This window comes from Vipera berus (assembly GCF_964194415.1).
Source record: "Vipera berus genome assembly, chromosome: 3".
Taxonomy (NCBI): Eukaryota; Metazoa; Chordata; class Lepidosauria; order Squamata; family Viperidae; genus Vipera; species Vipera berus.
Genome location: NC_138204.1, coordinates 36,410,619 through 36,438,603, shown reverse-complemented (window position 1 = coordinate 36,438,603; position 27,985 = coordinate 36,410,619). Strand labels below are relative to the sequence as shown.

General features: G+C 36.2%; 1 protein-coding gene across 2 annotated transcripts; it reads right to left on the bottom strand.

Moving 5' to 3' along the window:
• Positions 1-261: 261 nt before the first annotated feature.
• Positions 262-27,985, bottom strand: CSRP1 (cysteine and glycine rich protein 1). Of its 2 annotated transcripts, none has more exons than XM_081325696.1 (6): positions 27,782-27,985; positions 13,751-13,863; positions 5,066-5,234; positions 3,787-3,916; positions 2,718-2,811; positions 262-2,086 (listed from the first exon to the last, which is right to left on the bottom strand). In XM_081325696.1, exons 2-6 carry the CDS (start codon positions 13,860-13,862, stop codon positions 2,010-2,012), a joined length of 582 nt encoding a protein of 193 aa, XP_081181822.1. In that variant the 5' UTR covers position 13,863; positions 27,782-27,985; the 3' UTR covers positions 262-2,009. The 2 variants fall into 2 exon arrangements, with proteins under 2 accessions (XP_081181822.1, XP_081181823.1); XM_081325697.1 differs by having other exon boundaries at positions 13,751-13,866; positions 27,788-27,985.

Below are 27,985 nucleotides of genomic sequence, written 5' to 3'. Positions count from 1 at the left end.
AGAGGCTCTGCCTCCCTCTGCATTAATTAGTCTGGGTGATTTTTTTCCCCCTGTCCCAGTGCTAAGTAGATCTGACCCATTTTGGAACTTGAGTCTTCTTTTGTCAGCTCCTTCTGCCATACTAACTTTGGCCTGACTGTTCTATTTTCAAAGAATCATCCTGCTGATGGAGAGACGTGGAACCCTGAGCCCCTTCTCATGAATTCTTTCCAACATTCCATCAAATTTGGAAAAAAAAACAAAATTTTGTAACACACGAGATTCATTTTGACTGCTTTATTAAAGGCAGAGAAATTTCTCAGAACACAGGTTATGTTTGTAATAGGAATATGCTGCACTTTGGATTCCATTTCAAAAGAAAACTTCAAAGCACAGGGACGCATGAAGGTAGGACCTGTTTAATGCATTTTAAAGTAACCATATATTTTCTCAGGATCATATGGCTGTCCCTGCCACCATAGTAAAATCTTGGGAAAGTTATGTTTGGACAATTGTAATTACTACTATTGTATCTACATGCACTTGGAAGCTTCTTTTCTAAATTATTTTTAAAGCACTGGACAACCTTGCTAATAACAAAAGTGTAAAATGCTACTGGTATAGTTTCTTTGTTGTGTGTACAGAATTACTGCATTTTAATTTAACCCCATATTAAGTACTGAACAGGAATTAAATCTTTAAATAGGCTGCATTATAAATGAAAAATATGTGCATTAGGCTCATACTAAAACTATTTAGCATGATGTGGGTCCATGAACAGGGTTTTTCAGTTTAAGAAACTAAAAAAACAGTGAAACTTAAGACTGTGTAAGCAGGAGTCTTCTATGTTTAACAAAAGGAGGAACTAGAACTGTCAACTCTGGTCCCAAAGATGAAGATATCTACCATTCTTACTTTTCCATAGTTTAAAAAACGAATTCCAATCCATCCTAATCTCTTTTTAATTTTACCAATAGGGATTCACATATCATTCTAAGGCACTGAATCTAAGGTATGATTTGTTTTTAAGTGAACAGGCTGTTTTGCTTCGTTCATACATCACATTAAACTACAAACCATGTTTTCTAAAATATAATGGTTGGATTCATACATCGTACAAAGCCAAATTCAACCAAATCATATTTTAACTTAGTACAATATGTGAATTCAGTAATTATTCAGCTAAGTGGAAAAATGCAAAAATGAAGCAGCAACAAAATGGATATTAATAGTCCCAGTTTTTAAAAAAATGGAATCCAGAAAAATGGTGGATTCTGATTGTCTCTAAAGTCAAATATTTTAGGAATGTAGAAAAAACAAAACAAATGCATACTGATCTTCAAAAATTGGAAATTTGGTCTTTTGAAAATCAAAGTGAATCCTACCAAACCAATGTACAAAAGCATCTTAATTAGTGGCCACTGATGAATCCATATTTTTTGTTGAAAATGCAGTATTTACTTCAGCTTGAGAGCTAAGGTGTTTTTTATTTATATTTCTTCTAAAATTTGAGGAATGTGCTTTACTTGTGCCTTTGGGCATTTCTTAATTCGCAGCTTTGCATCCTAGCATATAATGATCACTGATACTTTCCACAGCACTCATTTATGAGACTGTTAATGTATAACTTAGTATCATAAAATATATTCTAATAAAAATTAAATTCCCAGGTTGGGAAAAGATTTTGGAAGACAACTGTTGCAGTATTTGTTATTCAAAAGCAGCTATGTGCTCTGCAGCCGTCTGAAATGTCAACAAAGACTGAATGCATGGAGGTATGTTAAAGAAGGCCATTATTCTAATATGAGCCATGGTGAGTTTGGGGCTACTGTATGGCTTCAAAGGACGCGTGGAATAAGGCCCTCTGAAAGACTGCCCATCTAGCAAAAAGGAGTAGCAGATTGTTACTGTATTACTAATACATACAAACTAGCAAGATAGCCTTATTCTTGCTAAGGATTGGATTGGATAAACTCAGCTGTGGCAAAGCATTCGGTGCTGGAAAGGATGCTTCAAAGTTGCAAAGTTCTTCACTGAGAATGGACAAGTGCCCCTGCTCCCTGGCCAAAGCCAAAGCCTTTAGGTCCAAAGTTCTTGGCATAGCAACCTGTTGGAGAGAAGCAGCAGAAGAAACAATCAGCAATTAAACAGGCTCTGAGCTCAGGAAGAGTCATAAACAGTAAGCATGTTTACAGACTTACCAGTGAACATGTGCTTGGAAAACAAGATCTTTCTGTTTTCTGGTTGTCTGCTTTAAGATTTGACTACGTTTTCTGTCACATACTTTTTTCCCACTGGGCCTGTCATGCTCTTTTTAGAAATTCAATAGAGGTTTGATCAATGGGACTTCTACCCACTATTAATCTAGTTTGTTTAGCCATTCCCACTGGCAAGTGCAGCTAAATGGAGTAATCGAAAGAACTGTGACTTGGTATAGTATCTTATGTACCCAAATGCAATCAAGCATTAGAAAGCATCTCTCAAGTAGATAACCTGAGGCATGCTGCTCCATAATCAAATTGCAAATCAAACCAGTAAATGAGTGTTACAAGAAACATGTAAGGCATCTGCTTGGCACTCTCCTGAACCTCTAAATCATAACTCATTGCATAAACAGTATTTGTAGATTTTGCAACATTTTTCCATAAGAGAACATCTGCGTTAGCATCCGATACCTGACTAGCAAGTAGCCATTAGTTATGAACATAAGTGATACATCCTGAAGTAGCAGCTCTTACCCTTGCAATAGATTTCTCCATCTTTATCAGCCAAAGTTGTAGACTCCAGGCCTTTGCCACATTTTGCACATCGGAAGCAGGCCTTGTGCCATGACTGAGCATAATACAGAAGACATATTGTTAGTATGGAAGTGAATAATTTCACTTTCATATCCTACATGAGCTTAACTAGGAAAGCACTGCCCTCCATAGAATTGATGTACAAGGCCAGCAATCCTTCTAGCAGCTTCCCGTTTCTTATACTGGCCTACAGTGGCATAGCGTGGGGGGTGCAGGGGGTCCGGCTGCACCGGGCGCAACATCTGGGGGGGTGCGCTCGCACTTGCAGCTCTCTGCCCCTGCCTGGCTCACTCACTCTCTCTCACTGCAGTGCTGGCTGTGCGAATCCGATCCGAGCCGCCGGGTCGCCTCCCACTGTGGAGGGGTGTGTGCAAATTACTTGCCTTGCCCCGGGTGCTGACAACCCACACTACGCCACTGCTGGCCTGTATGACAATATTCCACTTTGAAAGATAATTGTAACATTTTCACAAAAAGAAAGTAGATTTTGATGTTTTTTCTGAATTTGCAGAACTTACAACATTAAATTTGCAGATAATGCACGACCGTATCTGTATGTAACAAGTGACTATTTCTTGATTCTAACATTTTTATTTTCAGATGCATGCCCCAACTATCTTTCTCACTAATAATTATAGTCTTGGATAATCGCTTAGTTTCAGTTGTACTGCTAACCTTTATCACATGGATAGGAAACTGAGTTGTCCTTGGTATTAATGAATAAAATGCCCAGCAGCCAGTGATGAAGAGTGCTGGGAATTGTACATTAGTAGCAAAAGGAGAGGCACCACATTCTCCATGTTTTAGACATCCTGAAGCATAGAATTTCAAAGAAAAGTATTGTATTCTTTCCTACAAACATATTCACTTATGAATTTATTACACAAATAAAGCTAGTAAAATTAGTGTAAAATGTAATATGCAAACTTTTATAAACACAAAAAGAGAAAGCCCAATTTAGCCTAAATTAATATATTCATATTTACTATCTACTAATAATAGTTCTTACCTTTCCAGCTCCAACCACCTTCTCAGCAGCATAGACAGCCTGTCCACAGCGAGGGCAGCCATCAGCACCACCCACCTTTTGGGCAACCCTGGATGCATTAGGATTGTTGGTTGGGTAATGGGGATGACATCTGTGAGGTTGAAGCAGGGAAACAGTCATTTCATATTTCCAGGAGTGTACATAGAGACAATGTCAGAGAGGAAAATATTTGGGATTCCCAATTTAGTGTGTGGAAAAGGGGTGGTGATATAAAGAAAGAAGTCATCAGTATTCTGGGCATAGATACATAAAAAGTAAGACTGCTTTTGATTTTTGATTTTATTTTAGCTGATGAGTATAAGATATATGAAAAAGCAGTAAGAATTCATAATTTTGAAATTACAATATTAAACATTATAAGACCATTGAATTTGTTTATATTCCCAGTATTTGTTATCACTGTAATAATGGATACTCAAGTTAAAAAAAATTGACAATGAATTACAAAAACAGACTGGGGTTTTTTCTTTTTCATTTTTTTCCCTGCACTTTTTATGCTTTCCATTCTTTCCTCTTTCTCTAAATTTAGTTTGTATTAGTTTTTAACTATTGTAATTAAAATTCTTAATAAAATGATATAAATAGGCTGGTTTATAGGTGTTCTGCAACAAATTCATAATTTTATACTTTATAGCCTTCAAATTAATTTGCTACAGGTATTTTTCTGTGCTAAATTACTGGTCAAAGAAATTTTAATCAAACTTCTAAGCTTTTGCTTTGAACATATAGTTGGCTCTGGAACCTGCTATAACTCCTGCCTCTGCTATCTAGTAAGCTGCTCTTCTTTTCACTCCAAAATCTCAGTGAATGCAAACCAGCATTGGCCAAACACTTTCTGGCATCCACAATTCTTCTAGCTATGCTTACTTCCCAGAACTAAAAGAATATACATTTGAACACAGAACAAGACTTGTAGGGATCTAGAGAATGCTGGGTATAAAAATTTACCAACCTTATTTTACCCACTTAAAAATCAACCTTCACTCAATAGTTCAATAAAAATCTAGCATTTCATATAAATAGGTCACAATTATATCTAGGTAGGTTTACAGTGAATTGCATTTGGGACCTAGGATTATGTTTCAGAACAGAAATTTAAAAGCCTATTTTGCTGCAAATTGGATTTTTACCAAAGTAACATCTGCTTTCTTCATAACCACGGCATTTGAATAATGATATAAATTCAAATAAATATATTAAGCAATCAGACTTTGCAGATTTTTGTATTAGTACAACTCACTCTTCAGGTTTGATCCCCAATGCTTCACCCTTGTCCATGCTTAAGGTCCCAGCTCCTTGTCCATATCCATAGCCTTTTGGTCCATATTTCTTCCCGTAGCATGACTTGCAGTAGATCTCTTCTCCATGCACAGCCACCGTAGTGCTATCCAGGTTCTTCTTGCAAACCACTACAGCCATTTGGGAAGGACAAAGATATCAGATGTCATCTTTATAAGCTTCAGTATTGGACCTAATTTGTAATATAGGCAACTAGGATATTTGTGGAACCACTAAACGACACTAAATAGTACATTATTTAGGGTGAACAACATATAGCATGGAAGATTATTGCCATCTTTTCCAATCTAGTGCCTTCAATAATGTTGGTCTACAATACAACTGAGGGAACCAATTTGGATAAAAGGCTACCTATCAGGATGTTTTATAGCTCATTTTTCTTTTCATTTTTCTTTTTAAAATTTATTTATTTATTTATTTATTTTATTACATTTATATACCGCCCTTTCCCGAAGGACTCAGGGCGGTTTACAGGGTGATTAAAAAACAAAGATACAAAAGTTAAAAACAAATTTAAAAAATTATATTCGTCCCTGCATAAATAAAACCCCAGTTAAAATTGAGATTAATTCTCAGCCTGGGCCAGAGAGCTCGAAGAGCCAGGTCTTCAGGTCCCGGCGGAATGAACGGAGGTCGGGGGCAGTCCTCAGCTCCACTGGCAGCTGGTTCCAAATGTACCTCTATCTTCTTTTGGAGTGCAAAAGATATGGTCTGGAGATATTAAATCAGTATTTTTCTCACACACATTTTCTTTAACACAACAAAGATAAAAGGATCTAATTGCAGAAATGGCACAGAGCAAAAAAAGCTACAAGTCAGGATATGTACAGAACAATTTAACTTGATTAATTTGCTCAGCCATAAACTCTATTATTTTATTTCTGAACTTCCATTCACAAATAGAAATACAGGAAATAGAGAAAATCAGGAGTCTTACAAAAGCTTATGCCTCTTAATAAAATTTATTAGTTAAAAAAATGCTACCAGACGTATGACCTTTTTTTCCTATCAGAGAATGTCCCATAGAATGTCTAGAAAAAAAGTACACAGGGAGAGGTAAAGCATCACATTAATAGGGATAATTTTGATCACAAACATAATTGTACAGTTGAGTTTTTAAAAAATCAGGTAGGAAACAGAGAATTGGGGCCAGCAGGCAAGATACTCAGAAGAAAAGACTGGTAGATATAAAAAAATGCCACATTATTTAAACCACCAAGACTACCAATTTGATATCCATCAAAGGAAATAGTCTCAAGTGTGAGAGTGGCCAATCCACATTAGGATTTTTATGCAAAATTTAGATCACTCATAAGGCATTTGATGTATTTATTACTCTATTGCATTCATAGTAAAGTTTTCTGTATATCACAGTATTTTGCTGGCCAATTACATGGCATTCTATTTGCAGTATATTTAGATTTCTACATTTAGCAGTAGTAGTATATTGCTTGATGTGTCTTAAAAATTGTTAAATCAGCCTTGGAGTGACCAGCATGCGCTCTGTCTTTCCTTTGTTTTTTTCTTCTTGGGGGTACTTTAAGTGGGCCCAAGCAGCACCTGGACATACCAATTATCCAAGCATAAACAGAAACCACTGCTAGCATCTGTGGATGGGTTTGCATTGGGGAAAACGTCTTACGTGGGAGAAGCGTAAAAGAAGTGGAGCAGCCATCAGAGTAAAGTGCAGCTTAGCAGATGACTAAGGGTGGAAAGAGGAGAAGGCATGGACTCTAGTAAACTAACAATATATAAATTTAAAGGAGAAGTTGAGCCCATCAGCTTCCCCATTCCAGCAGAGATGCTGAGAGCCATCAGCCAGTTATTAAAGCACTCTTTTCCCCCATCAACACAGACTGAGATACTCTAAAAAGTCAACACTAAAGCCACAGTTCATTACTATAACTGACATCATCTGACAATAACAACATTCAAGATGGCTACATGGCGACTAAGGAATTTGCTTTACTGTAATTCAGGCAACAGAAGACCAAACTGTTCATAAGGCTATTTTGGAACTACTAGACCATAGGCATAGATATTAGTATAGACAAAATACAACTTGTGTGTGTGTGTGCGCGTGTGCGCGTGTGCATGTGTGTGTGTTGTCCAGAGAGGCTGGATTCTGTCATTTATTAACATATTAGAACAGCAATTGCCTGTGAGAAAAAAAAAATAACTTGGCTCCAGGATAGGCTGCAACCAAACCTCTCTTCTTGTTGTGATGGACTATAGCAGCTAGCCTTTAACAGCCAGAGCCTTTAGAGCCACAATAAGTTGCCTTACTCTTAAGGAATGCAAATAGAAAATCAAACATTCTCTCAGGAATGCAGTAGAGGGAACAGTAGGAGCAGTCTCTATATATGGAAAACACGAAGACTGAATTTCCCCGTCCTGATGACCAAATATGGTGTTTGTCTCCCTGGGCTGGCAAAGGGTTGGCTGAGAAAACCACTAGCAGGAACAGTAATAAAATATTTAGCCATGAAAGGAGGATCTTTAGAAGAACTTCACCCCCTCCCCCATAAAGAAACAGCTAATTTTTCTTTTGTGTTCTTTTAAGTTTGTGCTTGCCTGCCCCTAAGATCCTATAAATTACTGTGGTTTGAATATTGGAATTTTAAGAAAAAATTTGCCTTGCACTGGCAGAGCCATATTTAAGGCATCAGCTTTTACCAATGATATTTTAGTTTTCCAAACCTGTCTGTGATATTATCACAACAGTTTTGTTCCCATCTTAGAAAAGTAATCATTTACCTAGCCCTTTGTGCAAATTTTGATGAATTATTGCAAAACTCACCTAAATATTAATCCACTTGTCATCAAACCTTCAATGTGTGTGTGTGTGTTTATTGAGAACAAGCACACAAAGAAAGAAAAGAATGATGCTCTCCCTTTGATAATTCTGTAGCACACCCACATATATAAATATAGTGCCTATTTTGATATAGCAGGAGCCCACGATTCCTTTACACTTCTAATTTGTTATTAAGTCATGTTGAACTATAAGCCTCTCTGCTATAACCAATGCAATAATAATTGATTCATTACTAGTTTAGTCATTCTTCTAGAGAAATTATCACCCAAGAAATTTGATACAGTCAGTGTGCAAAGCTCATTCTGAGCAACTAAACCCTAACCCTAAAGTTTAATCAGAACCTATCAAGACTAGCAAACACTTTAAAAAATTAATTAAGAACTTCTTGTTTTCCAAACCTTCTGGATAGTTACTGATGAAAACTATAATTTAATTTTTAGAGATTTAAAGTATTTATTTGCTACTGTCTGATATACCTTAGGTGTTTTAAAATAAGAGGTGTAAAAGTTTCATAATAAATGACACAATAATGATTTTACTCTATCTCATCTAAGTTCACTCTTGTAATACATTTGGTAATGCAGCTTCTTGTTTGTGAGCTGACAGCCTTTAATCCTAAATATGTGATTTTAGGAATATACTAATACAATATCTGCAGTCATAAATCAATGGGGAAACTTGCCGGGAGAAAGTTAATGGGGATCATGTGATTGCAGATGATGGCAGAAGCATGGTGGCAGCTTTGGACTGGCAACTCTCTTTCTTGGGAAGTTTGAAGGAAGAAAGTCAATGGGGAACCTTGCAGGGAAGGTCCCAAATTGCTTGGGTAATTCTGTGCAATCTCTGCCAGTCCCTCTGCACTGGTGAATATATCTGAAAGGATGACCCAGTGTTTAGTATAATCTAGATCAGGGGTCCTCAACCTTGGCAACATTTAGACTTGTGGACTTCAACTCCCAGAATTCCTCAGCCAGCTTTGTGAAGTTGCCAAGGTTGAGGACCCTGATATAGATTATAGTTTAGATAGTTTATTAATTAATTAGTCTTATGACCATATCCAAAATATAAAACAAAAATAAAATACAGGATCTAATTCCTGGGTAAAATAGATAAATGAAAATACAGAAGTAAAATACATATGTAGTAAATAAAAAGACTCAATATTCAAATCAATACATCAACTTTATAGGCGACTTCAGTCTGTTAGATGTAACGGGTTCTTAGTTCAACTGCTTCAACTATAAATTTAGCAGATCTGCACTGTATACAGTAGAGCCCAGGAGGAAATAGGACAGTCTGCAATTCAGATTCTCAATGGGCTGTTCTTTTGAGTAGAAATGTTAACCCTAAGAGGGGCATATAGTTGACAATCAAACAAAATATGAGAAATATCTTCAATGGTTAGAGCACCACATATACAGTACATGTCCTCTCATGAGATAGCAGATGGTGGAAGAGTTCATATTTGGCCATTGAATCCAACAACTCAAATTTAGCTCTAAAATATGCCTATCTGGAGAATTGTACCAAACTCATTAACAGGTATTTTTCAAATTGGAAAATAGTTCTTAGCCAACCAACTGAAAGATCTATTTTTTGCCAGTAATTCCATGTCAGTTTGAAGATTCTCTATTTAAAAACTTCCCTTGCCGGGGAATGTAGTAGTAAAATAATAATATCACCCAACTGCATGCACCATATTTCATAATATCTTACTCTGATACTCAGGCATTTTTAGTCTCATTACTTTGAAATGAAATATAATTCTGGCTGCAACATTTGTTTTTTTTACTTAATTTGTTAGCCATTTCCATCACTGAAGCAATTCTATTATATATGGCAGAAGTACAAAAAAACACAATTAAGCTGAGCCAAACTGTATAGCCTATTTTTTCTTAGCAACTTACAGTGTTCTATAGGTAGGTACAAAGGCTAGGCAGCTTAAAAGCTTGATTCATAACAAAAAGATTTGTTTTATACACACAGACACACACACACCAGAAGGTATGAAGTTTTAGGACGAACAGGCATACTGGCAAACAAAACACTTGGTTACAGCATTTCTAAAAATACTGTGGGCTGGATGAAGCTTTTGCCTGGAAAGATGATTCAAAGAGAATTTGGTCGAATCACTGAATCAGTTTTCTGAACTGGGCTGATTTTTGGGACTTCAGAGGAAGAAATGAACAACTGCAGCAGACTGAAGAGCCAGCAAATAGAAAGCTATTATCTCTGGTAATCCTTAATGGACTTTTGCTGGTCAAGACTGAAAGGAGATGAGCCTTTAAGGATTTGTTTAGAGATAAGAGATGGGACAATGGTTGAGGGTTTGGTATAATGGTTAAGACATCAGTCCAGAAACCAGGAAACTATGGGTTCTAGTCCAACCTTATCACAAACCCAGCTGGGTGATCTTGGGGTAGACCTTACTTTCAGCCCTAGAGAGGACGCAATGACAATTTCTGAAAAACCCTGCTACGAAAACCATAGGGATTAGGTAATCTCTGAGAATCAGTCATGATTGTTTCTCAGAGATTGCCTAATCCCTACAGTTTTCATAGCAGGGTTTTTCAAAAAATTTCAGAAGGTGACAAGTTATTAACATTGTTTATACTTGTAATGAGGGGGAAGTCATTTCTTTATATATTTCTTTTCTTCTTCTTTACTATATTCTTATTTTTTCTTCTCTGCACTATTTTTTTTAGTTTGTATTAGTCTTTCTTTGTAATAACATAATAAAATTATTATTTAAAAACATGAACTGGCCTGATAATTCATGCAAATGTTGAATCAAATTAGATACTTACAAACTGATTTTCTGAACTGAGTTAACCATTCAGATTAAAATAATGATTTTTCCCCCCTGAATTTGTACTGTGAATTGTATTGTAACAATGATTTGAATCATATTGGAGCCAATTTGCATACCCATAGATGTTAGGAATAAGATTTCTTTTAAAAAAATCAAGCAGGCTCCAAGAGCAGTATCTTTGTTACTGTAGTATTTACGATTATCCACTTCTAGGAAAAACATGGCTTCCAGCTACTGTAGCAGGTCAACCTTAAGGAAATCTATCCCTTTAGTGTTTTGAGGGAATGCCAGGTCCTGTGTACTATTAGTTATATTTCCTCCTACTAAGCTACCATTTACCTTATGTAACAAGCAAAACAAGTCTTAGAATACATGAGATTCCTAAGGCAAAAACAAAAGGTCAGCTGACTGGCATGAATATAAAACAACCCTGGATGCAATAATGGGGCTGTGAGTAAGAACAAAAAGCTTTCTATCAAAATCTAAACATCAGCTGGCTGCAGAGGCTGTATGTCAGATTCCCAACTTCACTGGGGGAGGGAGGTGGCTCTGAAGATATAAAATCTACAAATTCATTGTTGAGTAGATCAGAACCACAATAATATCTAGAGTAGAGAGATCAGATGTTAATATTAAATAATTTTATACAAATCCATGGAAAAAAATCTATATGTAATAATCAAAATATATTTGCTAGCAGTAAATAAGATGCAAAATTATTTAGGTTGTGATTCTACACAAGACTAAGGAGCGATTCTATTTATCCCACTGAGTCCTACTTATGATTGCTATGACGTATCTTTCAATAGTTCAAGCTTTTGCATTATACAAACTTCTAACTGAGCAAGAGTATGTCAACAAAATTGAAAATATGTTACTGTAACTAGTGAATGAAACTGAGAAATAATACAATCAACCTTCCCCATTATCCTCGTGTGAATTGTTAGAATTTTTGTTTTGTATGTTTAAAATAACTAATGTACCTTTAGTCTGATAAAAGACTTGGATATCTAAAATTAGTTGTAAAATTCTTAAGTTGAAACCTGGGCATTCCCTAGGACAAGGGTCTCCAACCTTGGCAACTTTAAGACTTGTGGACTTCAACTCCCAGAATTCCTCAGGCAGCTTTGCTGGCTGATGAATTCTGGGAGTTGAAGTCCACAAGTCTTAAAGTTGCCAAGGTTGAGGATCCCTGCCCTAGGAAGTACAGCTTCCTAATTTGCTTTTCCCATGGAAAGGAAAGTAGGGATCAACATTTGACCTAAGTAGGTGGTTTTCTGATGTGTTTCTTTTTTTAGTCAGAAACTTCCTGGCCAGAAATAGGCAACCTACAGTATAGGTTGGTATAATACAATATACAACCTAAAGCACACATGTCAAACTCGCGACGTCATGTGACATCATGCGATGTATCGGAACTTTTTCCCCATTGCCAGCAATGGGGTGGGCGCAGCTCCTCATGACGCGTCCAGCCCACGGGCCGGCAGTTTGACACCCCTGATCTAATGTAATATACAACTTCAGCTGCTTGTTATATAATCTTTCATTAATTCCAAAAGCCCTCTGCAACTGATCAGTTTGATCTTCTAATAAGAATCATCTGTTTCTGCTTGCAATAGAAAGTCAAAGAACAAGAGCAATAAAATTTATTTATTTATAAAGGGGAAGGGGCCAGAGAGAGGGGACATGTGTGACCACGTGGCATGGTGGGTCTGGCTACTTGTATTCCCTCAGTTTCATTATACGTTCACATTTCTCAAAGTTCTCTACTTCCTTCATCAGGTGCAGCAGAGGGGACATGCTCTTGGTCCCAACAATTAAAAATCTTATTTAGTGGAACACAGGAATTATGCCTTTTCTATTACTACCCTTACTCATTGGAACCCCATCCCCACTTGAAGATTAGACTGTGTGTTCCAATGTACATGCACAAAGAAGTAGGGTTCATACATCATGGTAAGTTATAACTGTTGGCTTAGAGTGATGAGTAAACCTATTGTAGCTGTTGTACACACAAAGTTTGAACTGTCTTCAGAACTAAACAGATCTATAGGTTTTTCTCTATTTAAATTGTAACAAAAAGGTTAATTTTCCAAATTTTTAACTTTGCCAGGGGCTTATATTTTGACTTATTTTGTGGAATACAAGTGAAAAGGGAAAAGGCAATATGTGCACAAATAGAAAGTTACTATGTGACCCCTCTGATAAATTGGCTGGGGATTGGCTTTTCTTTTAGCTGAAATGAAGGTCAAATTAACGTTTTTCCACCATTAATCCCAGCAGGAGAAAGGCTTGGTTTTGGAAAATACATTTTTTCCCAAACACGTTAATGCTAAATTGCATTTTATTGACTTAGGAAGAAGTTTGGAATAATAGAGTGTGGAGTGAAAAAAATTTTTTTGAATAGTTAGAAATGATTTCTCTGGATTTTTAAAACACTGTATTGAAGAAACATATTCATTCTTAGCCTTTGACCTAGCTTTTTATTAACACAATGGAAAAAGTGATTAAGTAATTCCATGCTGAAAAATTGAGTTACATGGATTCTTTTTTTCTAGCTGGGGGAGGTGGATTCTTATAGTCTTTAACTGTTTTTTTCTCTCTCTCTTCTTCCTTTGTTGGTATACTATTTAAGATTCATATTATATCCTACTAGATCAGCTTGTTCTATTTCATCCCATCTGTGTCCAAGGAATCTAACAATACTTAAATTCAGGAGCTAAGAATTTTAAGGCAAAACAATGAATTAGATAAGAAAAGAGCTACGTAAGTATAAATACTTTTGGTGAAAATAAGCTTTTCTTTCAACTGATTTTACACCAAATCAAAACAAAGATTGCTCTGTGATGGCACAGGGCAAAACCCAATGTCAACTTATTCCTCACTGGCAGCTGAAGGAAACTGTTGATATACAATTCTGGTAACAGTAAGTTAGGTACAGCGTATTGGTGTGGTAAAAAACAAAACAAAACCTCTACATAAAATCTTGGACTCACTGCACAAAAAGCAGGACTTGTGGAAACTGTTGCCTTCGCATTGTACCTCCTCTGCAAAATACACTGTTTTCTGGCATACGCCACACTTCTTGCCTCCACCCCAGTTTGGCATCCTGTAAAGAAAATAAATGAAATACATGTAACTATTCAAAAATAAACGAAGAAGGATGTACGTATTACTTAACTGTGTGTATTCATGAAGCTGCTTTAGAGTCAACAAGTTAATATCTCTACTGAGAAATTACCCAAATGGCCTTTTAGCAAAATCAGATAGAATTCAGGTTTTTACTACAGCTCTGTATAGCTAACAATCATCATAAAAATGAATAATCCCACTGGAAAAAAACAAAATGGATAAAAAAACAACAAAAAACAAAGCTAAAGGTCTACCACCGTATTCCAACATTCAGAACATGACTTCTCCTGGGCTAGAGACCAAAGCCAAGACTCTCCTGAAACCAGGAGGTAATAAAGAATGGATCTCTCTAGGAAGGGAATGCCAACGCACAGGTGCAATATCCAATGGCATTTTCAGATAGATGAGGTCTGGGGGAAATTGAGTTTTTTTATCTGATCAGATAGTTAGATCTGAATATAGGAGGAGGCGGTCCCAGAGATAAACACATTCAGAGCCATGTAAGGTCACAAAGGTGACAACCTGGAAGCCAACTGGCAATCATTATGGCTTCTACAAGTCAGTGGGATCAAATTCAGTGGGATCAAACGGGAGACATACATTGCTGTCTGGGCATTCATACAAATTTAATACCAGGTGTAGCTTCTGAATGCTTTTCAAGGGCAGTTCCATGTAGAGTGTATACAATAATTCAAACAGGAGGTGATTATGGTATGACTGACTGCAAAAAAGGCTTCCTGATCCAGGAATGGAAGCAATTAATGAAGCAGAGGTAATTATGCAAGAGCCATGTTAACCACAGCTTCTATCTGCTCCTTGAGCAGAAGCTTCAAGTCCAGGAAGATTCCCAAGTTGTGGACAAACTTTAAGTGGGGGAGTATAACCCTATTTAGAGCCAAATATCGTACTACTCCAGAAACACCTGGCCCATGGACCCAAAGCTATACTGATCTGGATGCAATCAATCCAAATCTATTCTTTTCTACGTTAACAGCCTTCAAGCACTGGGTCAGCACTTCTACTCCATCTCCTGTTTGGCAGACAGCTGAGATATATAACCAGATATTATAATCAGCCTCTTGATGCTACCTCACCCCATGTTGAACTAATCCCATATAAGGAAGGTACCTATTGTTCATTCTGTATCTTTTAATAGCTGTTTAAGACAGGAAACTTAAACAAAGCTTTTCCTGTCATTAAAGTACCCTACCAAAAAAAACAAAAAAACCACCACATGTAGAGAAGCTTTTTGAAGAGCAGTGCTAATGTAACCAAACAGACAAAAAAACACACAACACATAACATCTCTAGGCATACGTTGCAAGTTTACAAGGGGGTTGAGTGAGGAAAAGACTAGGCACACAAGAAGGAAAGGTCCCCTGTATCTTGAAATAACAAATTTTAGCAAAGCCTGCATTCCTATCTTATAAAAACAAGACAGATCTGCTGCGATTCTCTGCAAGTTCAATTAGTCTATTCACCCTGATTTAAAACAGGGTGACCTTCAAGTTTCTTTCCAAAACCTTCTCCAAGCAGAGTTGCCCAATGGGCCTGCCTGTGAAGCACAAAGCAGTGTCTGAGGTACAAGGAAGTGAAGTCTGAGGTCCATCCTTTTCAAGAGATTTTCCTTTTGATATAAATACCTTGAACTGCATTAAGAATAAGAAAGAAATGTTGTAATATTAGAGGAAAATATAGGCATTTTGTGAATATCAGGACCATCTACTTCCAAACTACTATAATATGTTTTGTCCAAAGAAAAAGATGTATAAAATGAAAACTAAAAACAAAACCTGCCTTCTTGCCACAACTGCCTTTCCTCATCCTGCAAATTACCTGTGTTTTATGTTCCTCTCAGTCAAATCATTAGATTACCTTGGATTCCTACAGACTGCCTTAAAAGGAAATAGAACCGACAGGCTCCAGTGGTTTTTTTTCCTTCCACTAGGGCAGCAGGCCAGGAAAGAAACTAGCCCTGCCTTTCAACAGAAAGGAGTGTCCCTAAAGAACTGTTTCAATGTGCAGCCATGACAAGCAATACATATAAAATAAAACCCTTGTGGGTACCATTGGCAAAGAAAGCTGTATGTGATCTTGACATAGATTGACTAGAGGTCAGAAAGACAAGGTCAAGAATAATTTTCAGTGGCTTCTCATGAGAAATGCATTTCTCAACATGTCTTCTTCTGAATTTAAAACTAATTAAACTACTTCCTGATAACCTGGAATGCCTCCTAATACTTTCAAGGTTTGTGCAAAAGATGTCTGGATTGTGATAAAACTGTGACCAGTGAATAGTTAAGGGAAGATATTTAGTTTTTACACTAGAATCCAAGTTTATTTCATTTACCTGCCATCACCTTCACAAAAGAGAACTGTAATTTTTATGCTACCAGCATATTACAAATTACAATAGGATTCAAAGGATTTTGTTATTCCAAACTAAGATTAGAATATATTTTATATTGTAATCTTAAATTCTATTTTTCTGGACAGAAAGAGAGGGAGGGGGGAGAGGGAGAGGGAGAGAGAGAGAGAAGTAAGGAGTGGTTGAGGAAGCCACCAAGGGACAAGACTGACTGCCTTGAATGTCAGATCAAATATTTGTTACAACTTGAAAGTTACCAATACAATCTGAATCAATAGAGTACTGCCATGAAATATGAAGAGAATATGAAGCATGAAAGAATGCATGAAATTAAAATACATCAGCAGAAAGCTTTCAAACTCAGCCTGAAAAGGAAATTCACTGGCAAAAATGTCAGTGGATGTGTCTAATGCCAGTTTCTAATCTTCCCATGACTTTGGTTTTATTTGGTTTTATTTGTAATGAGGCCATTGTTAGATAAAAGTCAAAGTTCTGATTAATGCCAATTCAGATTATTTTAATGCAGATAGAATGATGAAAGAAAACTAATAAACTAACATAATTTAATTTTCCAGTAATCTACTAGAGAATCAGGGAATCAAAATACTCTGGAGGTTACAATTTAATTATAGTTAAAGTCATATATACTTATATATTATTAATTTAAAAAGGCCACAGGAAACTGCCTTAGTCTATTCACCTATTTAGCTTACTGTTACCTGGTTTAATTTGGTCTCAAACCCATTCCAGCAGCGCTACACAAAATCCTTTAAATAGAAATGACAAAGACTAGATTTCAAACTACTATTATTTCAGCCTCTCCCAGAAGAAAAATTAAAGTATTCACATGGATAAGCCATGCTAAGAACAGGATTAATGTGATGACCTGAAAGTGAAGCATTTTCAACAAGTATTTCACAATCAAGCAAATTTAAGTATGTGTTTCATCCACGGAAAAGAAACTGTTGATTGTGCCAAGCTAAGTGAGTACAAAATGAATACAACTACTTTCTCCTCTGTAGCTTTGGTACATCTTTAAATATGCTATTAAAGAAGCTGAGTCATTTGGATCAATACTTTTACTTAACAGATTTAATCAAGGTTGCTAAGATAAAGCTTTAGATTTAACCAAAAAATATTCTTTGGAATATAATAAGATTAGTGACTCCCAATGTTCTTTAGAAAAACATCCATTTCATTTTATTGGCAACAAAATGTAATACTTTGCCTTTGCGTTGGATTTTTTTCCAATTTCCTTGTCAAGTCTGCAGTTCTGATATTCTCTAACAATTTATCATCCAAGTCTTAATTACGAGGCCCAAATTTGTTTAGCTTTTAAATCCAGACAAGGTTGTATAGATAGCTATCAGCTGAAACAGCATAATCTCCATTTCAGAAAACGATGGACTTCATCCACTCAATTCTTATTTCTGGCGTCAATGATAAATGATTTCATCTAGTGACTAGATTCTAGTTTGTTCTCATTTATACTGATAGGTTCACTTTAACCAGTTTAATCCATAAGAAAATTGATCCAACACAATATTGTTCAAAAATGCAATGAACATGAAAAATACTAGACATAAGTGAAGTTGCAGTTTACCTAAGATATTAAATACAAATCAAAATTCTTTATTTTCAGCAGTGAAGTTGTATACTATATTTATTCATAATGCTATATTATACCAAGTGCATGAAAGGATTAAACAAAAAACAGTAAACCCAAGCAAATAAGAAATGAAATGAAATAAAAGAATATGCCTAAACTAAGTTTATACCATTTTCCTTCACTACCCCTCTCCATATATCCCAATTCCTGGACATCATCCTTGCTTCCATGTCCACATCAGGTCTTCTCTTTATGAGAATCTCATTAACCTTACTCAACTACTACTTTCCCTATCTTTTTTCTCTTCTCAATCCATTCACTTAGCCCTTACATGTGTTTTGATATTTGATCTCATTCAGTGTTTAAGATCAAACTACCTTAACATGCTTTAAGAAAGTACAGCAAGGAGATTTAGTTGGAAATGAAGTTGATAATTATGTTAGATATAAAGAAAATACAGGAAAAATTGTCAAAAACAGACGTTAAAGAGATACTAGCATTTATCAAATAGTGTATAATTGGAACAATTTTCTTCTGGAGATTAGAATTACCTCAATCCTGTTAGCCTCTTGTAAGGCCCTAAATATTGGTTATGTGCTGGGCCTGAGTATATGGAGGTCCTGTCTCCTGGTTATGTTAACAAACATTTATTGTGACAACCTCTTTAGCTATTGTGTACTTTAACTTTTATATTTATAATGGCAAATTGTTTTTCTTTTTTTTTAAGATTGTCCACCGCCAAGAATCACTTCCTGAAATGGTTGGCCATACAAATTGGAGAATTGGATGAGAAACACATCGTAGCATTTCTGGGGCATACAAAGTGAGATTGGATGAGAAGATTAGTAAGATATCCTGATTAAAGGCATAGTAGTCTGTTTGCTTGACTTTGGATATCATCTGTTGTATTTCAGGAAATAAAAAGGTCACCAATACAGTTCCATATGGAATGGAAACTTACACATAATTCTCACCATTTAATAAACAGAGAGTAGAAGTGCAGGAAATATCTGCAAAGCACACAATTTAAATACTTTCCTAAAACTAATGGGAAGCATCTGGAAATATTTTCTCTATGCAACAAAAAAGTATATTTACATAATAACTACAGAAACCCCAATGAAATTTCAAAGTCATTAATCAAATCAGATGTTTTACTATAAACAATAATCAGCATAATCAAACAGAAATAGCTTCAGTTTTCTAAATATTTATTCTGAAAGCACAGATGTTTAATGAATATTTTCCTCTGAAATTATTATAAATATGAAATTTATATGGTCACCATCTTAAAAATAATTCTGGATGGTTCAGAACCCAAAATAATAAAAACAACACAAAAACAATTGTTCTTTTTTATACACACACCATGGCATCTTATACATAATCCCAGTCAACAATATATGATCAAGCACTTCTTATTTACTTATTTGTTAAATTTATTTGCCACCTAGCTTGCTGTGGGGCTACTCTTGGTGGCTTGGTTTTATAGGTTTTAATTATTAAATATATTTAGTTTTATACTTTTTAAATATTCAGAATACTTCCTCTCCTAGTAAGTGACGGTTTTCAGATTGTAATATTCCTGCCTAATGACTCAGATAACTGAAGCAATTCCTCTTGTAGTGCCTATTACAGAATTTAAAGAAAGACATTGAAATGCTTCAGGATAGTTACAAAGGTGAAAGCATTCTTTGGGATAAAAGGCAACTACCATTTTTGTCATTTTTCTAGGCAGATTGATAGAAGTCTAGAGATTTATTTATCCATCTTTTTCAGATTGCAGATCTGAACCAAAATTCAAATATATTTCCATTTATGTTCTTCTGTAACTTTTAGGTAAAGCTTTTTTAAACATTTAAGTTTACACAGTTATCCATAGTGTTAATACCCATTTCCTATTCAGATTTTTAATTAGTAATGCATAAAAAAACCCAAAAAAATCCAACTTTGTAGGAAACCAAAGAGTACCAGGCAATAGTCCCTGGAGGATATAAGAACTGGAAGCCAAGGGACTTTGCCATTACTTGCTCCAGCTGCAACCGGAACTTCCAAAGGATACTAAATTCACACTTCCTTTGCTAATCACCTTTGCAAATTAATTACAGGTAGTCCTCATCTTACGACTACAACTAAGCCCAAAATTTATGTTGTTAAGTGAAACATTTGTAAGTGAATTTTGCTCCATTTTAGGACATTTGCCCCAGTTGTTAAAAGTAAATCTCTGGAGTTGATAAGTTAATAACCTGGTTGTTAAGTGAATCTGGCTTTCCCATTGACTTTGCTTGTCAGAAGATTGCAGAAGGTGATCACATGATCCTGGGTCACTGGAACAGTCATAAGTATGAACCAGTTGCCAAGAATCTAAATTTTGATTACATGATCATGGGGACGCTGCAAAGGTTGTAATTGTGAAAACAGTCATAAGTCACTTTTTTCAGTGCTGTTGTAACTTTGAACGGTTACTAAATGAACTGTTGTAAGTTAAGAACTACTTGCATTTGCTGCTTTAAGAAAGTTGGACATCTTCAAAGTGACAAGGCTGGAGACACTGGGTGAGTGCCTTCAATCCTTACAAGGTTTTGGCTAAACAGACTAAGGGCTTTATAAACATTGGAATATTGATTTTGAGTATTAAGGCTTGGAAATTAATCCTAAAGAATGTATTTTTGTGGGGAAAAATATTTTTGATATTGAAGACATAACAAAAGACTTAACAAGATAAGCAACTTATAATGGCATTCAGACACATTATTGTGGAATTGCATCAGGACCTTGAATCATTGATATCAGTCTTGTTTGTTCTTAGGAATAATCAGTTCCAGATGAAGCACTTATAAAAAAAAGATTTGCAATAAAATCTAGGAACATGAATAAAAATTTGTTATTAAACATACAAAAATTAATTAGATGAGGTTGTAAAAATCAAGAAGAAAATAAAAATGTCAATTGTGGAGAGTATTTGGAATAATTTCTTCATTTTAGATTGACAGAAGAGGCTTTTTAAAGTTTTGAAGACATTTAAGGCAAGACATTTGGATGGATTAAGCAAGTTTATGCCAAAAAAGCAAGTTTGTTTACACAATAGAAAGGAACACAAAGTTAATTTATTGGATCAAGGTTAAAATGTGACATATTCTTTTTGGACTTGCTGACATCCAAAGTAGAAAAATATTGGGAATTGGATATATTTACATTTAGTATGTTGGAGTCTTTGTCTCTACAGTCAATTCATATATCTTACTCTAAGAGGATCTAAATTGTCTTATCTAATTGTCTTTGTACTTCATGTAACAAATCTTTGTGAGCTTGTTCTCTTTAAAGGAGATATTGTCCTTTTTTGTCATGTTAAATTTCAGCCTTTTGTTTATATTGGGGTACTGGGACCACTTGATGCGTTCTAAATGTGGATTTCTTATAGTTAAAGTTGAGATATGGATTTGCATTTTTTAATATTATTTTAGGACTTTGCTTGGACTTCTTGCTGACTCCTGGACTGGAGAAGACACTACACATTAGATTTGCCTGTAATTCAGATTTGAGTTGTGGGATGAACTATTTTATATTTGCTAATTAAGAGGAGGTGAAAAGATAATAACATTGATTACACTTGAGGTGGCAAGAATGGAGAAGTCACTTTCTTAGGATATTTTCTTTTTCTATTTTTTTGTTTTGTTTTCTTGCACTTTTTTTAAACCCCTCTTGCTATTTTTTTCTTTTTTAGCTTGTATTATCATTTGCTATTGTAATTAAAACTTTTAATAAAATTATTTTAAAAATGAAAATTAGTGCATCAAAGACCACAAATACTTGTTTTTGATAAGGAAAATGGAGCATACAATTGCAGGATACACATAAATGTCAAAAAGCTAGAACAAGTATATGAATTTGTGTATCTTAGTATAATTTTTTCTAAAATTAAAGGAACTGAGTGGAGTAATTTTAAAATGTGCAAATGTTAGTAGAAAGACAGTGCATAGTCTGTTATGAAAATGAAGGTAATCATAAGAAACAGAAATATTGATATATAAGAGTACTTCTGCCCACACTGGAAGTGACAATTGAATGTGTCAAAAGAAATGTAAAACTCCAACATGTTAGTTAAGAAGTATAGGTGGTTTCTAGAAAAAGAAAAACTAGAATCAAGAAGGATGGGTTTTGAATGAATGTAGATTTCATATAAAAGTGGAAGACTTCTATGAAAGAACAATAATTTGAGGTGATTTAGTCCTAAAGTGATGGTCCAATTGCAGAATAAATGTATGAAAGAAGAGTGTACACAGAGAAAAAAGGTATGATACAGCTATCTATCTCATGCCATTAATAATGTTGGCATATTTTGGCATTTTATTTCTTACCATCTTTCTGTGCTCTATATAAAATTATTTACCTGAAATGAGCATGTATATTTATTAGCAAGATGATTTAGAATTACATATAGTCCTTGATTTATGATTACACCTGGACTGGAACTTCTATCACTTGTTAAGTGAATTGTACCCAATTTTACTTTTTTTTGCTGTGGATGTTAAGCGAACCTGGTTTCTCTCATTGATTTTGCTTGTAACAAGTCAGCTGGGACAGCTGCAAATGCTGATCACAGAACCCCATGACGCTGCAACCATTGTAAATACAAGCTGGTTGCCAAGGGCCCAAATTTTGGTCTTTTGACTGTAGGGACATTGCAAAAGTTGGAAGTCACTTTATATAGCACTGTTGTAACTTCAAATGGTCACTAAATGATTGGTTGTAAGTTGAGGATTACCTGTACCTATGTAATACAAAATTGGTGGCAAATATATTTTTCTTAAGGACATTCATGTGTCTGTTATTAGGAGCAAGTTTTTGATTACTCCATCCCATGTAGAAAGTTGTATTTACTGTATTATATTCAATTATTATTCTGTTATGAGAATAAATTGTTTGAGTATACCTACATAAAAATGGTAATGCCATTGTGTTTTCTTAAGGATCCTATTGGTCCACTTAGTTATCCATGTAGTCTGTATCACTTTTATTCATATTTATAACTTGCCTTTTGTTCAGAAGCATAAGGTAGTATACAGAGTGCTTCCTCCGTCTCTTTACCCCTACAACAATGAGATGTAGCTTCGGCTGAGAAAAGTAATTGACCCAAAGTCACCCATTGCCCTTCCCTTGCTGAGGATGGATGTGAATCTGGTTTCCTCTTGTACAAGTCAAACATATTAATTATTGAACCCGGGTGACTACTTACCCACTGACCTATTAGATATTCCACTTTTCCATTTTGGGAAGCTCAAGGTGGCTTAGAGGCAAGGCAAAATGATACATCTTGTGATGAGACAAGTTTGTTATTCTACTAGACTGCAAGAGTTAATAACTCATTTTTTTATACTAACAGACAGCCAGTAAGCTAAAAGCAAGTCAGGAGGAAACAGTTGACAGTTGGATAGAGTACAAATTGGAGAAACAAAAGTGATCAGAATGAGATTATGTAAAAATTTGTTGCCTTGTGATAATCATTCTGTTTAAGCACTCAGAAAGAGTTGTTTGTTGTATCTTTAAAGATATACTAGCCTTTAGATCCATGGTGGCGAACCTATGGCACCCGTGCCACAGATGGCACAAAGACCCCTCTCTGTGGGCACGCGTGCCGTTGCCCCAGTCCTAGGCCTTCAGCTGGGTTTTATAAAACCTTTTCGCTTTAGGCCTCTGCCGCCGTGTGCAAAAAAAAGGTTTAATCAATCAATCAAATTCAACTTCTTGCAGGAAAAAAAAGATCTCGCAAAGTTGGAATTGATTGAACTTTTTAGTCCCACCCAGTCTGCTATTACCACTGCAGCCATGCCCACCCAATGGGCCACACTCAGCCAATGGGCCACACCCACCTGGCACCCGACAATACATAAGTGGGTTTTGGGTTGCAGTTTGGGCACTCAATCTCTAAAAGGTTTGCCATCACTGCTATAGATGATCCTTTCCATCTTTTTCCCCATATTTTAGAAAAAACAATTTAAAGTTTTAATTGTTTATAATCAAGTTGTTTTCTGAGAACATGAGAATCAGAGTATGAATCCTTCTATAGTAGCTGTAGATATTGTAATACCAGAAAAGTATGAATAAGAAGACAATCTCAATACAAGAAAAGTAATATTGGGGAGTTCAGTACTTATTTGAAGAAAGTCAGGAAAACTCTGGTTTCAGAGGGCTAGAGAGTAGATTAGACTAAACAAAGAAAGGAAGCAATAGGGGAAACACCCTCCACATTATTACTAAGAAATGTACATGGGCGTGGTTCATGTAATCACCAGAGATTGTTTGACTCATGGTATATTCTACTTTTCCTTATTTAAGATTATAGAAACATGCTAATTCACATATAAGGGAAGTCTGGGTCTGGACTAAATAATCCATGTTCTCCATTGTATAGGAAACAGTTGCTTCACCCTATTGTTTTGTTTTGTTTTGTTTTGCTGTAGGCAGATGCAACTTTTTATTCTGTTGCAGTTGCGGAGAAAGATGATTAGAAACTCACACCTTTTGAGAATAAATAGGAATTGCTAGATCATATTGCAGGGACGCGGTGGCTCAGTGGGTTAGGACGCTGAGCTTGTCGATCGGAAGGACGGCAGTTTGGTGGGTCGAATCCCGAGTGCCGCGTAACAGAGTGAGCGCCTGTTACTCGTCCCAGCTTCTGCCAACCTAGCAGTTCGAAAGCACGTAAAAATGCAAGTAGAAAAATAGGGACCACTACGGTGGGAAGGTAACAGCGTTCCGTGCGCCTTTGGCGTCTAGCCATGCCGTCCACATGACCACGGAGATGTCCTCGGACAAGCGCTGGCTCTTCGGCTTTGAAACGGAGATGAGCACCGCCCCCTAGAGTCGGAAACGACTAGCACGCATGTGCGGGGGAAACTTTACCTTTACCTTTATTGCATTTAAATTGCTAATAAAAGCCAATTTCTTTGGAATCCTATTCTGATCCTGATGACTTCAGACACATTCATACAGGGTTTTTTTTGGCAGCAGTACAAAATGCTTTGCCACTTCCTTATTCTAGGTTATATTCAAGTTTTAAGTCTAACCTACAGCCCTGTGATTCCTTGATAGTCTCATTCAAGTATCATATGCGTTAATTTCTGAACTCCAAAAATCAACCAGATGCTGCCATATGTTGATTATTTAATACTTCTCATTTAAGAAGCATCTAAATTTGCTTCCTCACAATCCCTATTCTGGTCTCCTTCACACACAAACATACAAAATACATATAATTGATGTTTTCATGTTAAGATGAGAAACTGATATTGAAAGTTATAACATGAAATCAAGTTTGATTTTGACTTAATGTCTTGTGTGACTCTAATAATTGTGCATTGAAACCATAGTTTACAACTTAGTCTACTGTGTGAAACCAGCCAGTTCAACAAAACTCAAATAAGCACAGGAGAGCACATGTTAATCCAGTCAGAGATTTGCCATCTAATTTCAGGTAGCCTCTTCATTGTGTCAGACAGAACTGAGCAGAGACACAGCTATCATTCAAATATTAAAAAATAAAAAATCCATATAAAAACACAACCAGAAGCAAAACTGTTTTCTTTGGTTGTTATGTCAACATGTTAAAGTTTATAATCTGTTAATCTTAGCAAACTTCAAAGCTTAGTCTATTGAGGAAGAAACAGTCACTGATCAGACTATTGAGTAACAGAATTTTTACCATAAATGGACATCCTTTAGCATTATAGATGAGTCAAATCCTTAAGTACTGCACTACACCAAGTAAAATGACATTATTCCTATATAGCACTATTGTACCTAGAACCTTTCCCCACAAGCATGATAGATGATGGTCCCTTTTATGGCTTATTCAATGAACTGTGGTTAAAACAATCCATGGTTTACGAAGGTGTGTGAACCCACTGACAAAAGTTTATATAGCAGGCTATATTATATTGTTGTTTGGTTAGCTATTGTGATTTGTAAGCCAAGCTTCAATATATAAAACCAGATATTAGCACTTACTCTCATTTCTGTAGAAAAATGTGAGCCTCATGATATTATACTTAGTATTATTTACGCATCTTAAAACGAAGTGGAGGGTTAGAAAAACTATAAAATGCAAACAATCCCAGTGCATTATGAATATAGGGGCTGGAGTTAAGTATAAAGTACAATTTACACTGGCATTTTCCTTCCTTCCTTCCTTCCTTCCTTCCTTCCTTCCTTCCTTCCTTCCTTCCTTCCTTCCTTCCTTCCTTTCTAATAGCATGCCACATTACTATGTATGGGGGCTATTTCCACTTTTCCCCAGTCCATAATATTCTCTTCTTTCTGACATAAAAATATAGTTCCATTTCACTAAAAGGAGTTTTTATCATATCTTTAATGAGATACGGACTCTAAGTCAGAGAAAAGAGACATAATCACAGACTGAATATCCTCAATGTCTAAGCTAGCAGTGGGTGTGCAGCATATTCCCGCAGTTCTGAAAGGATGAGTCCAAGGCTGTCTGTCAGCTGAAATCACCTTGTCAGTCAGACTGATAATTTATAATTAAAGTGCTAGAAATAATAACCTTAAGGCATTTTGTTAAAGAATACAAGACATTTTTTATGTTATGCAGATCAAGGATTTTACCAAAAACGCTAGAGATGAGCACCTGAGGCCATTAAAATTTCATCAGACTGTTTTATATTTTAAAAATTAATGTAGCAAAGGCCACTTTTTTCATGACACTGAGAGAATCTCATCTAGAATAGTGTAAGTAGGTTGTGGTCTACTAGAATACTTTAGTCTACAGATTTCATCCGAACACAAACAAATTCTCAAGTAAAAGAAATTTGGCCATGAAATCAGGTTCTTTGGGTTATAGGGTAGATAACTGGTTGTTTTCTCCTTTGATAGAACAATCTTCTCAATAATCTTTTTTATTTGCAAGTTACTGCATTAAACAGGAGTTCAGCAAGATAAAATTAGCAGATGCCCACCAACTAAATAGCTAAATGTGCCTCTCACCCTATGCCAGTATTTTTAGTTATGGTTTATTGATGAAACCATGGTAGGCTAGATCACACAGATTAAGCAAACTACAGTTTACTAACTACAACAACCTCTCACAATACAGGTTAGCAAAAACAAACTATGTTCTCTCTTACAACTCATCTAATGACTTTAAGACATACTCTAGTGTCATTCCACAGCCTGACATCCTCCAACTGTGTTGGGAGTGCAATTCCCATAAATCTCAAACATCAGGAAGGAAGTAAAGTGCACACAGACTTTGATCACCTCAAGAATGGAGTGCTTGTAACATTCTTCTCATTCAAGAATCCTGGTAACAGCTGTCCCAACTCTGTCAAGTTATCTATCTCTAAATATCAAGAAAGATTTCAAGGGGTAAACCTGAACGAGTATTCTTTGTCAACAGAGGCATGTCATTCAATAGTGGTAAATACAAAGGCAAACGTGTAGGGAACGGCACCCTATTACTACTTCACTGGACCCCGAAATGTTGCCAATATCTGGAGTGAGAACTGTCATATACTGAGGGGGAAAAACAGGAAATACTGTAACTCGAGTTCAGGCACCCTTTAGAAGACAGAGCCACTGGGTTCATCGGGGCTTTTGCTGCAGGGGGTCAATGTATTGGAATAAAGCAGCGAGTCTGATCAGACACACAGCAAAAATACTCTTTTCATGGGGTAGGGGAGCGAAAATCTAATGGTAACTCCCCCCCCCTTTAAAAAAAAAAACTTACTGGGTGGGTTAACTTGCGAGCAGCGCGCAAATCGCCTCCCGTTTCCAAGTGGGGATTTCCTAAGTCGGGCAAGGAGCAAGAGATCGGCGGCGCTGCTTTCACACGGGTCGCTCGCAGCTAAGATTGATTCCGGAGGAGGGGAGCGTTAATAGAGCTGGCAAAAATACAAGCCTTACCTGTAGGTTAAGCTGGCGTTCGTTGGTCGCTCCGACGTCCTGTTTCTGGCACCCGAGCTGGCGTGGCACAGAAATCCGCGGAGCAGAGGGGTTGTTTTGTTCTCTCCGGGAGAAGGCGGGTCCCCAAGCAGCGCCCAGCCAGTCCGAAGAGGCTCGAAAGGGAGGGCCGCGTTGGGTTGGGGTTGACCCTTTTTTTTCTTTTCT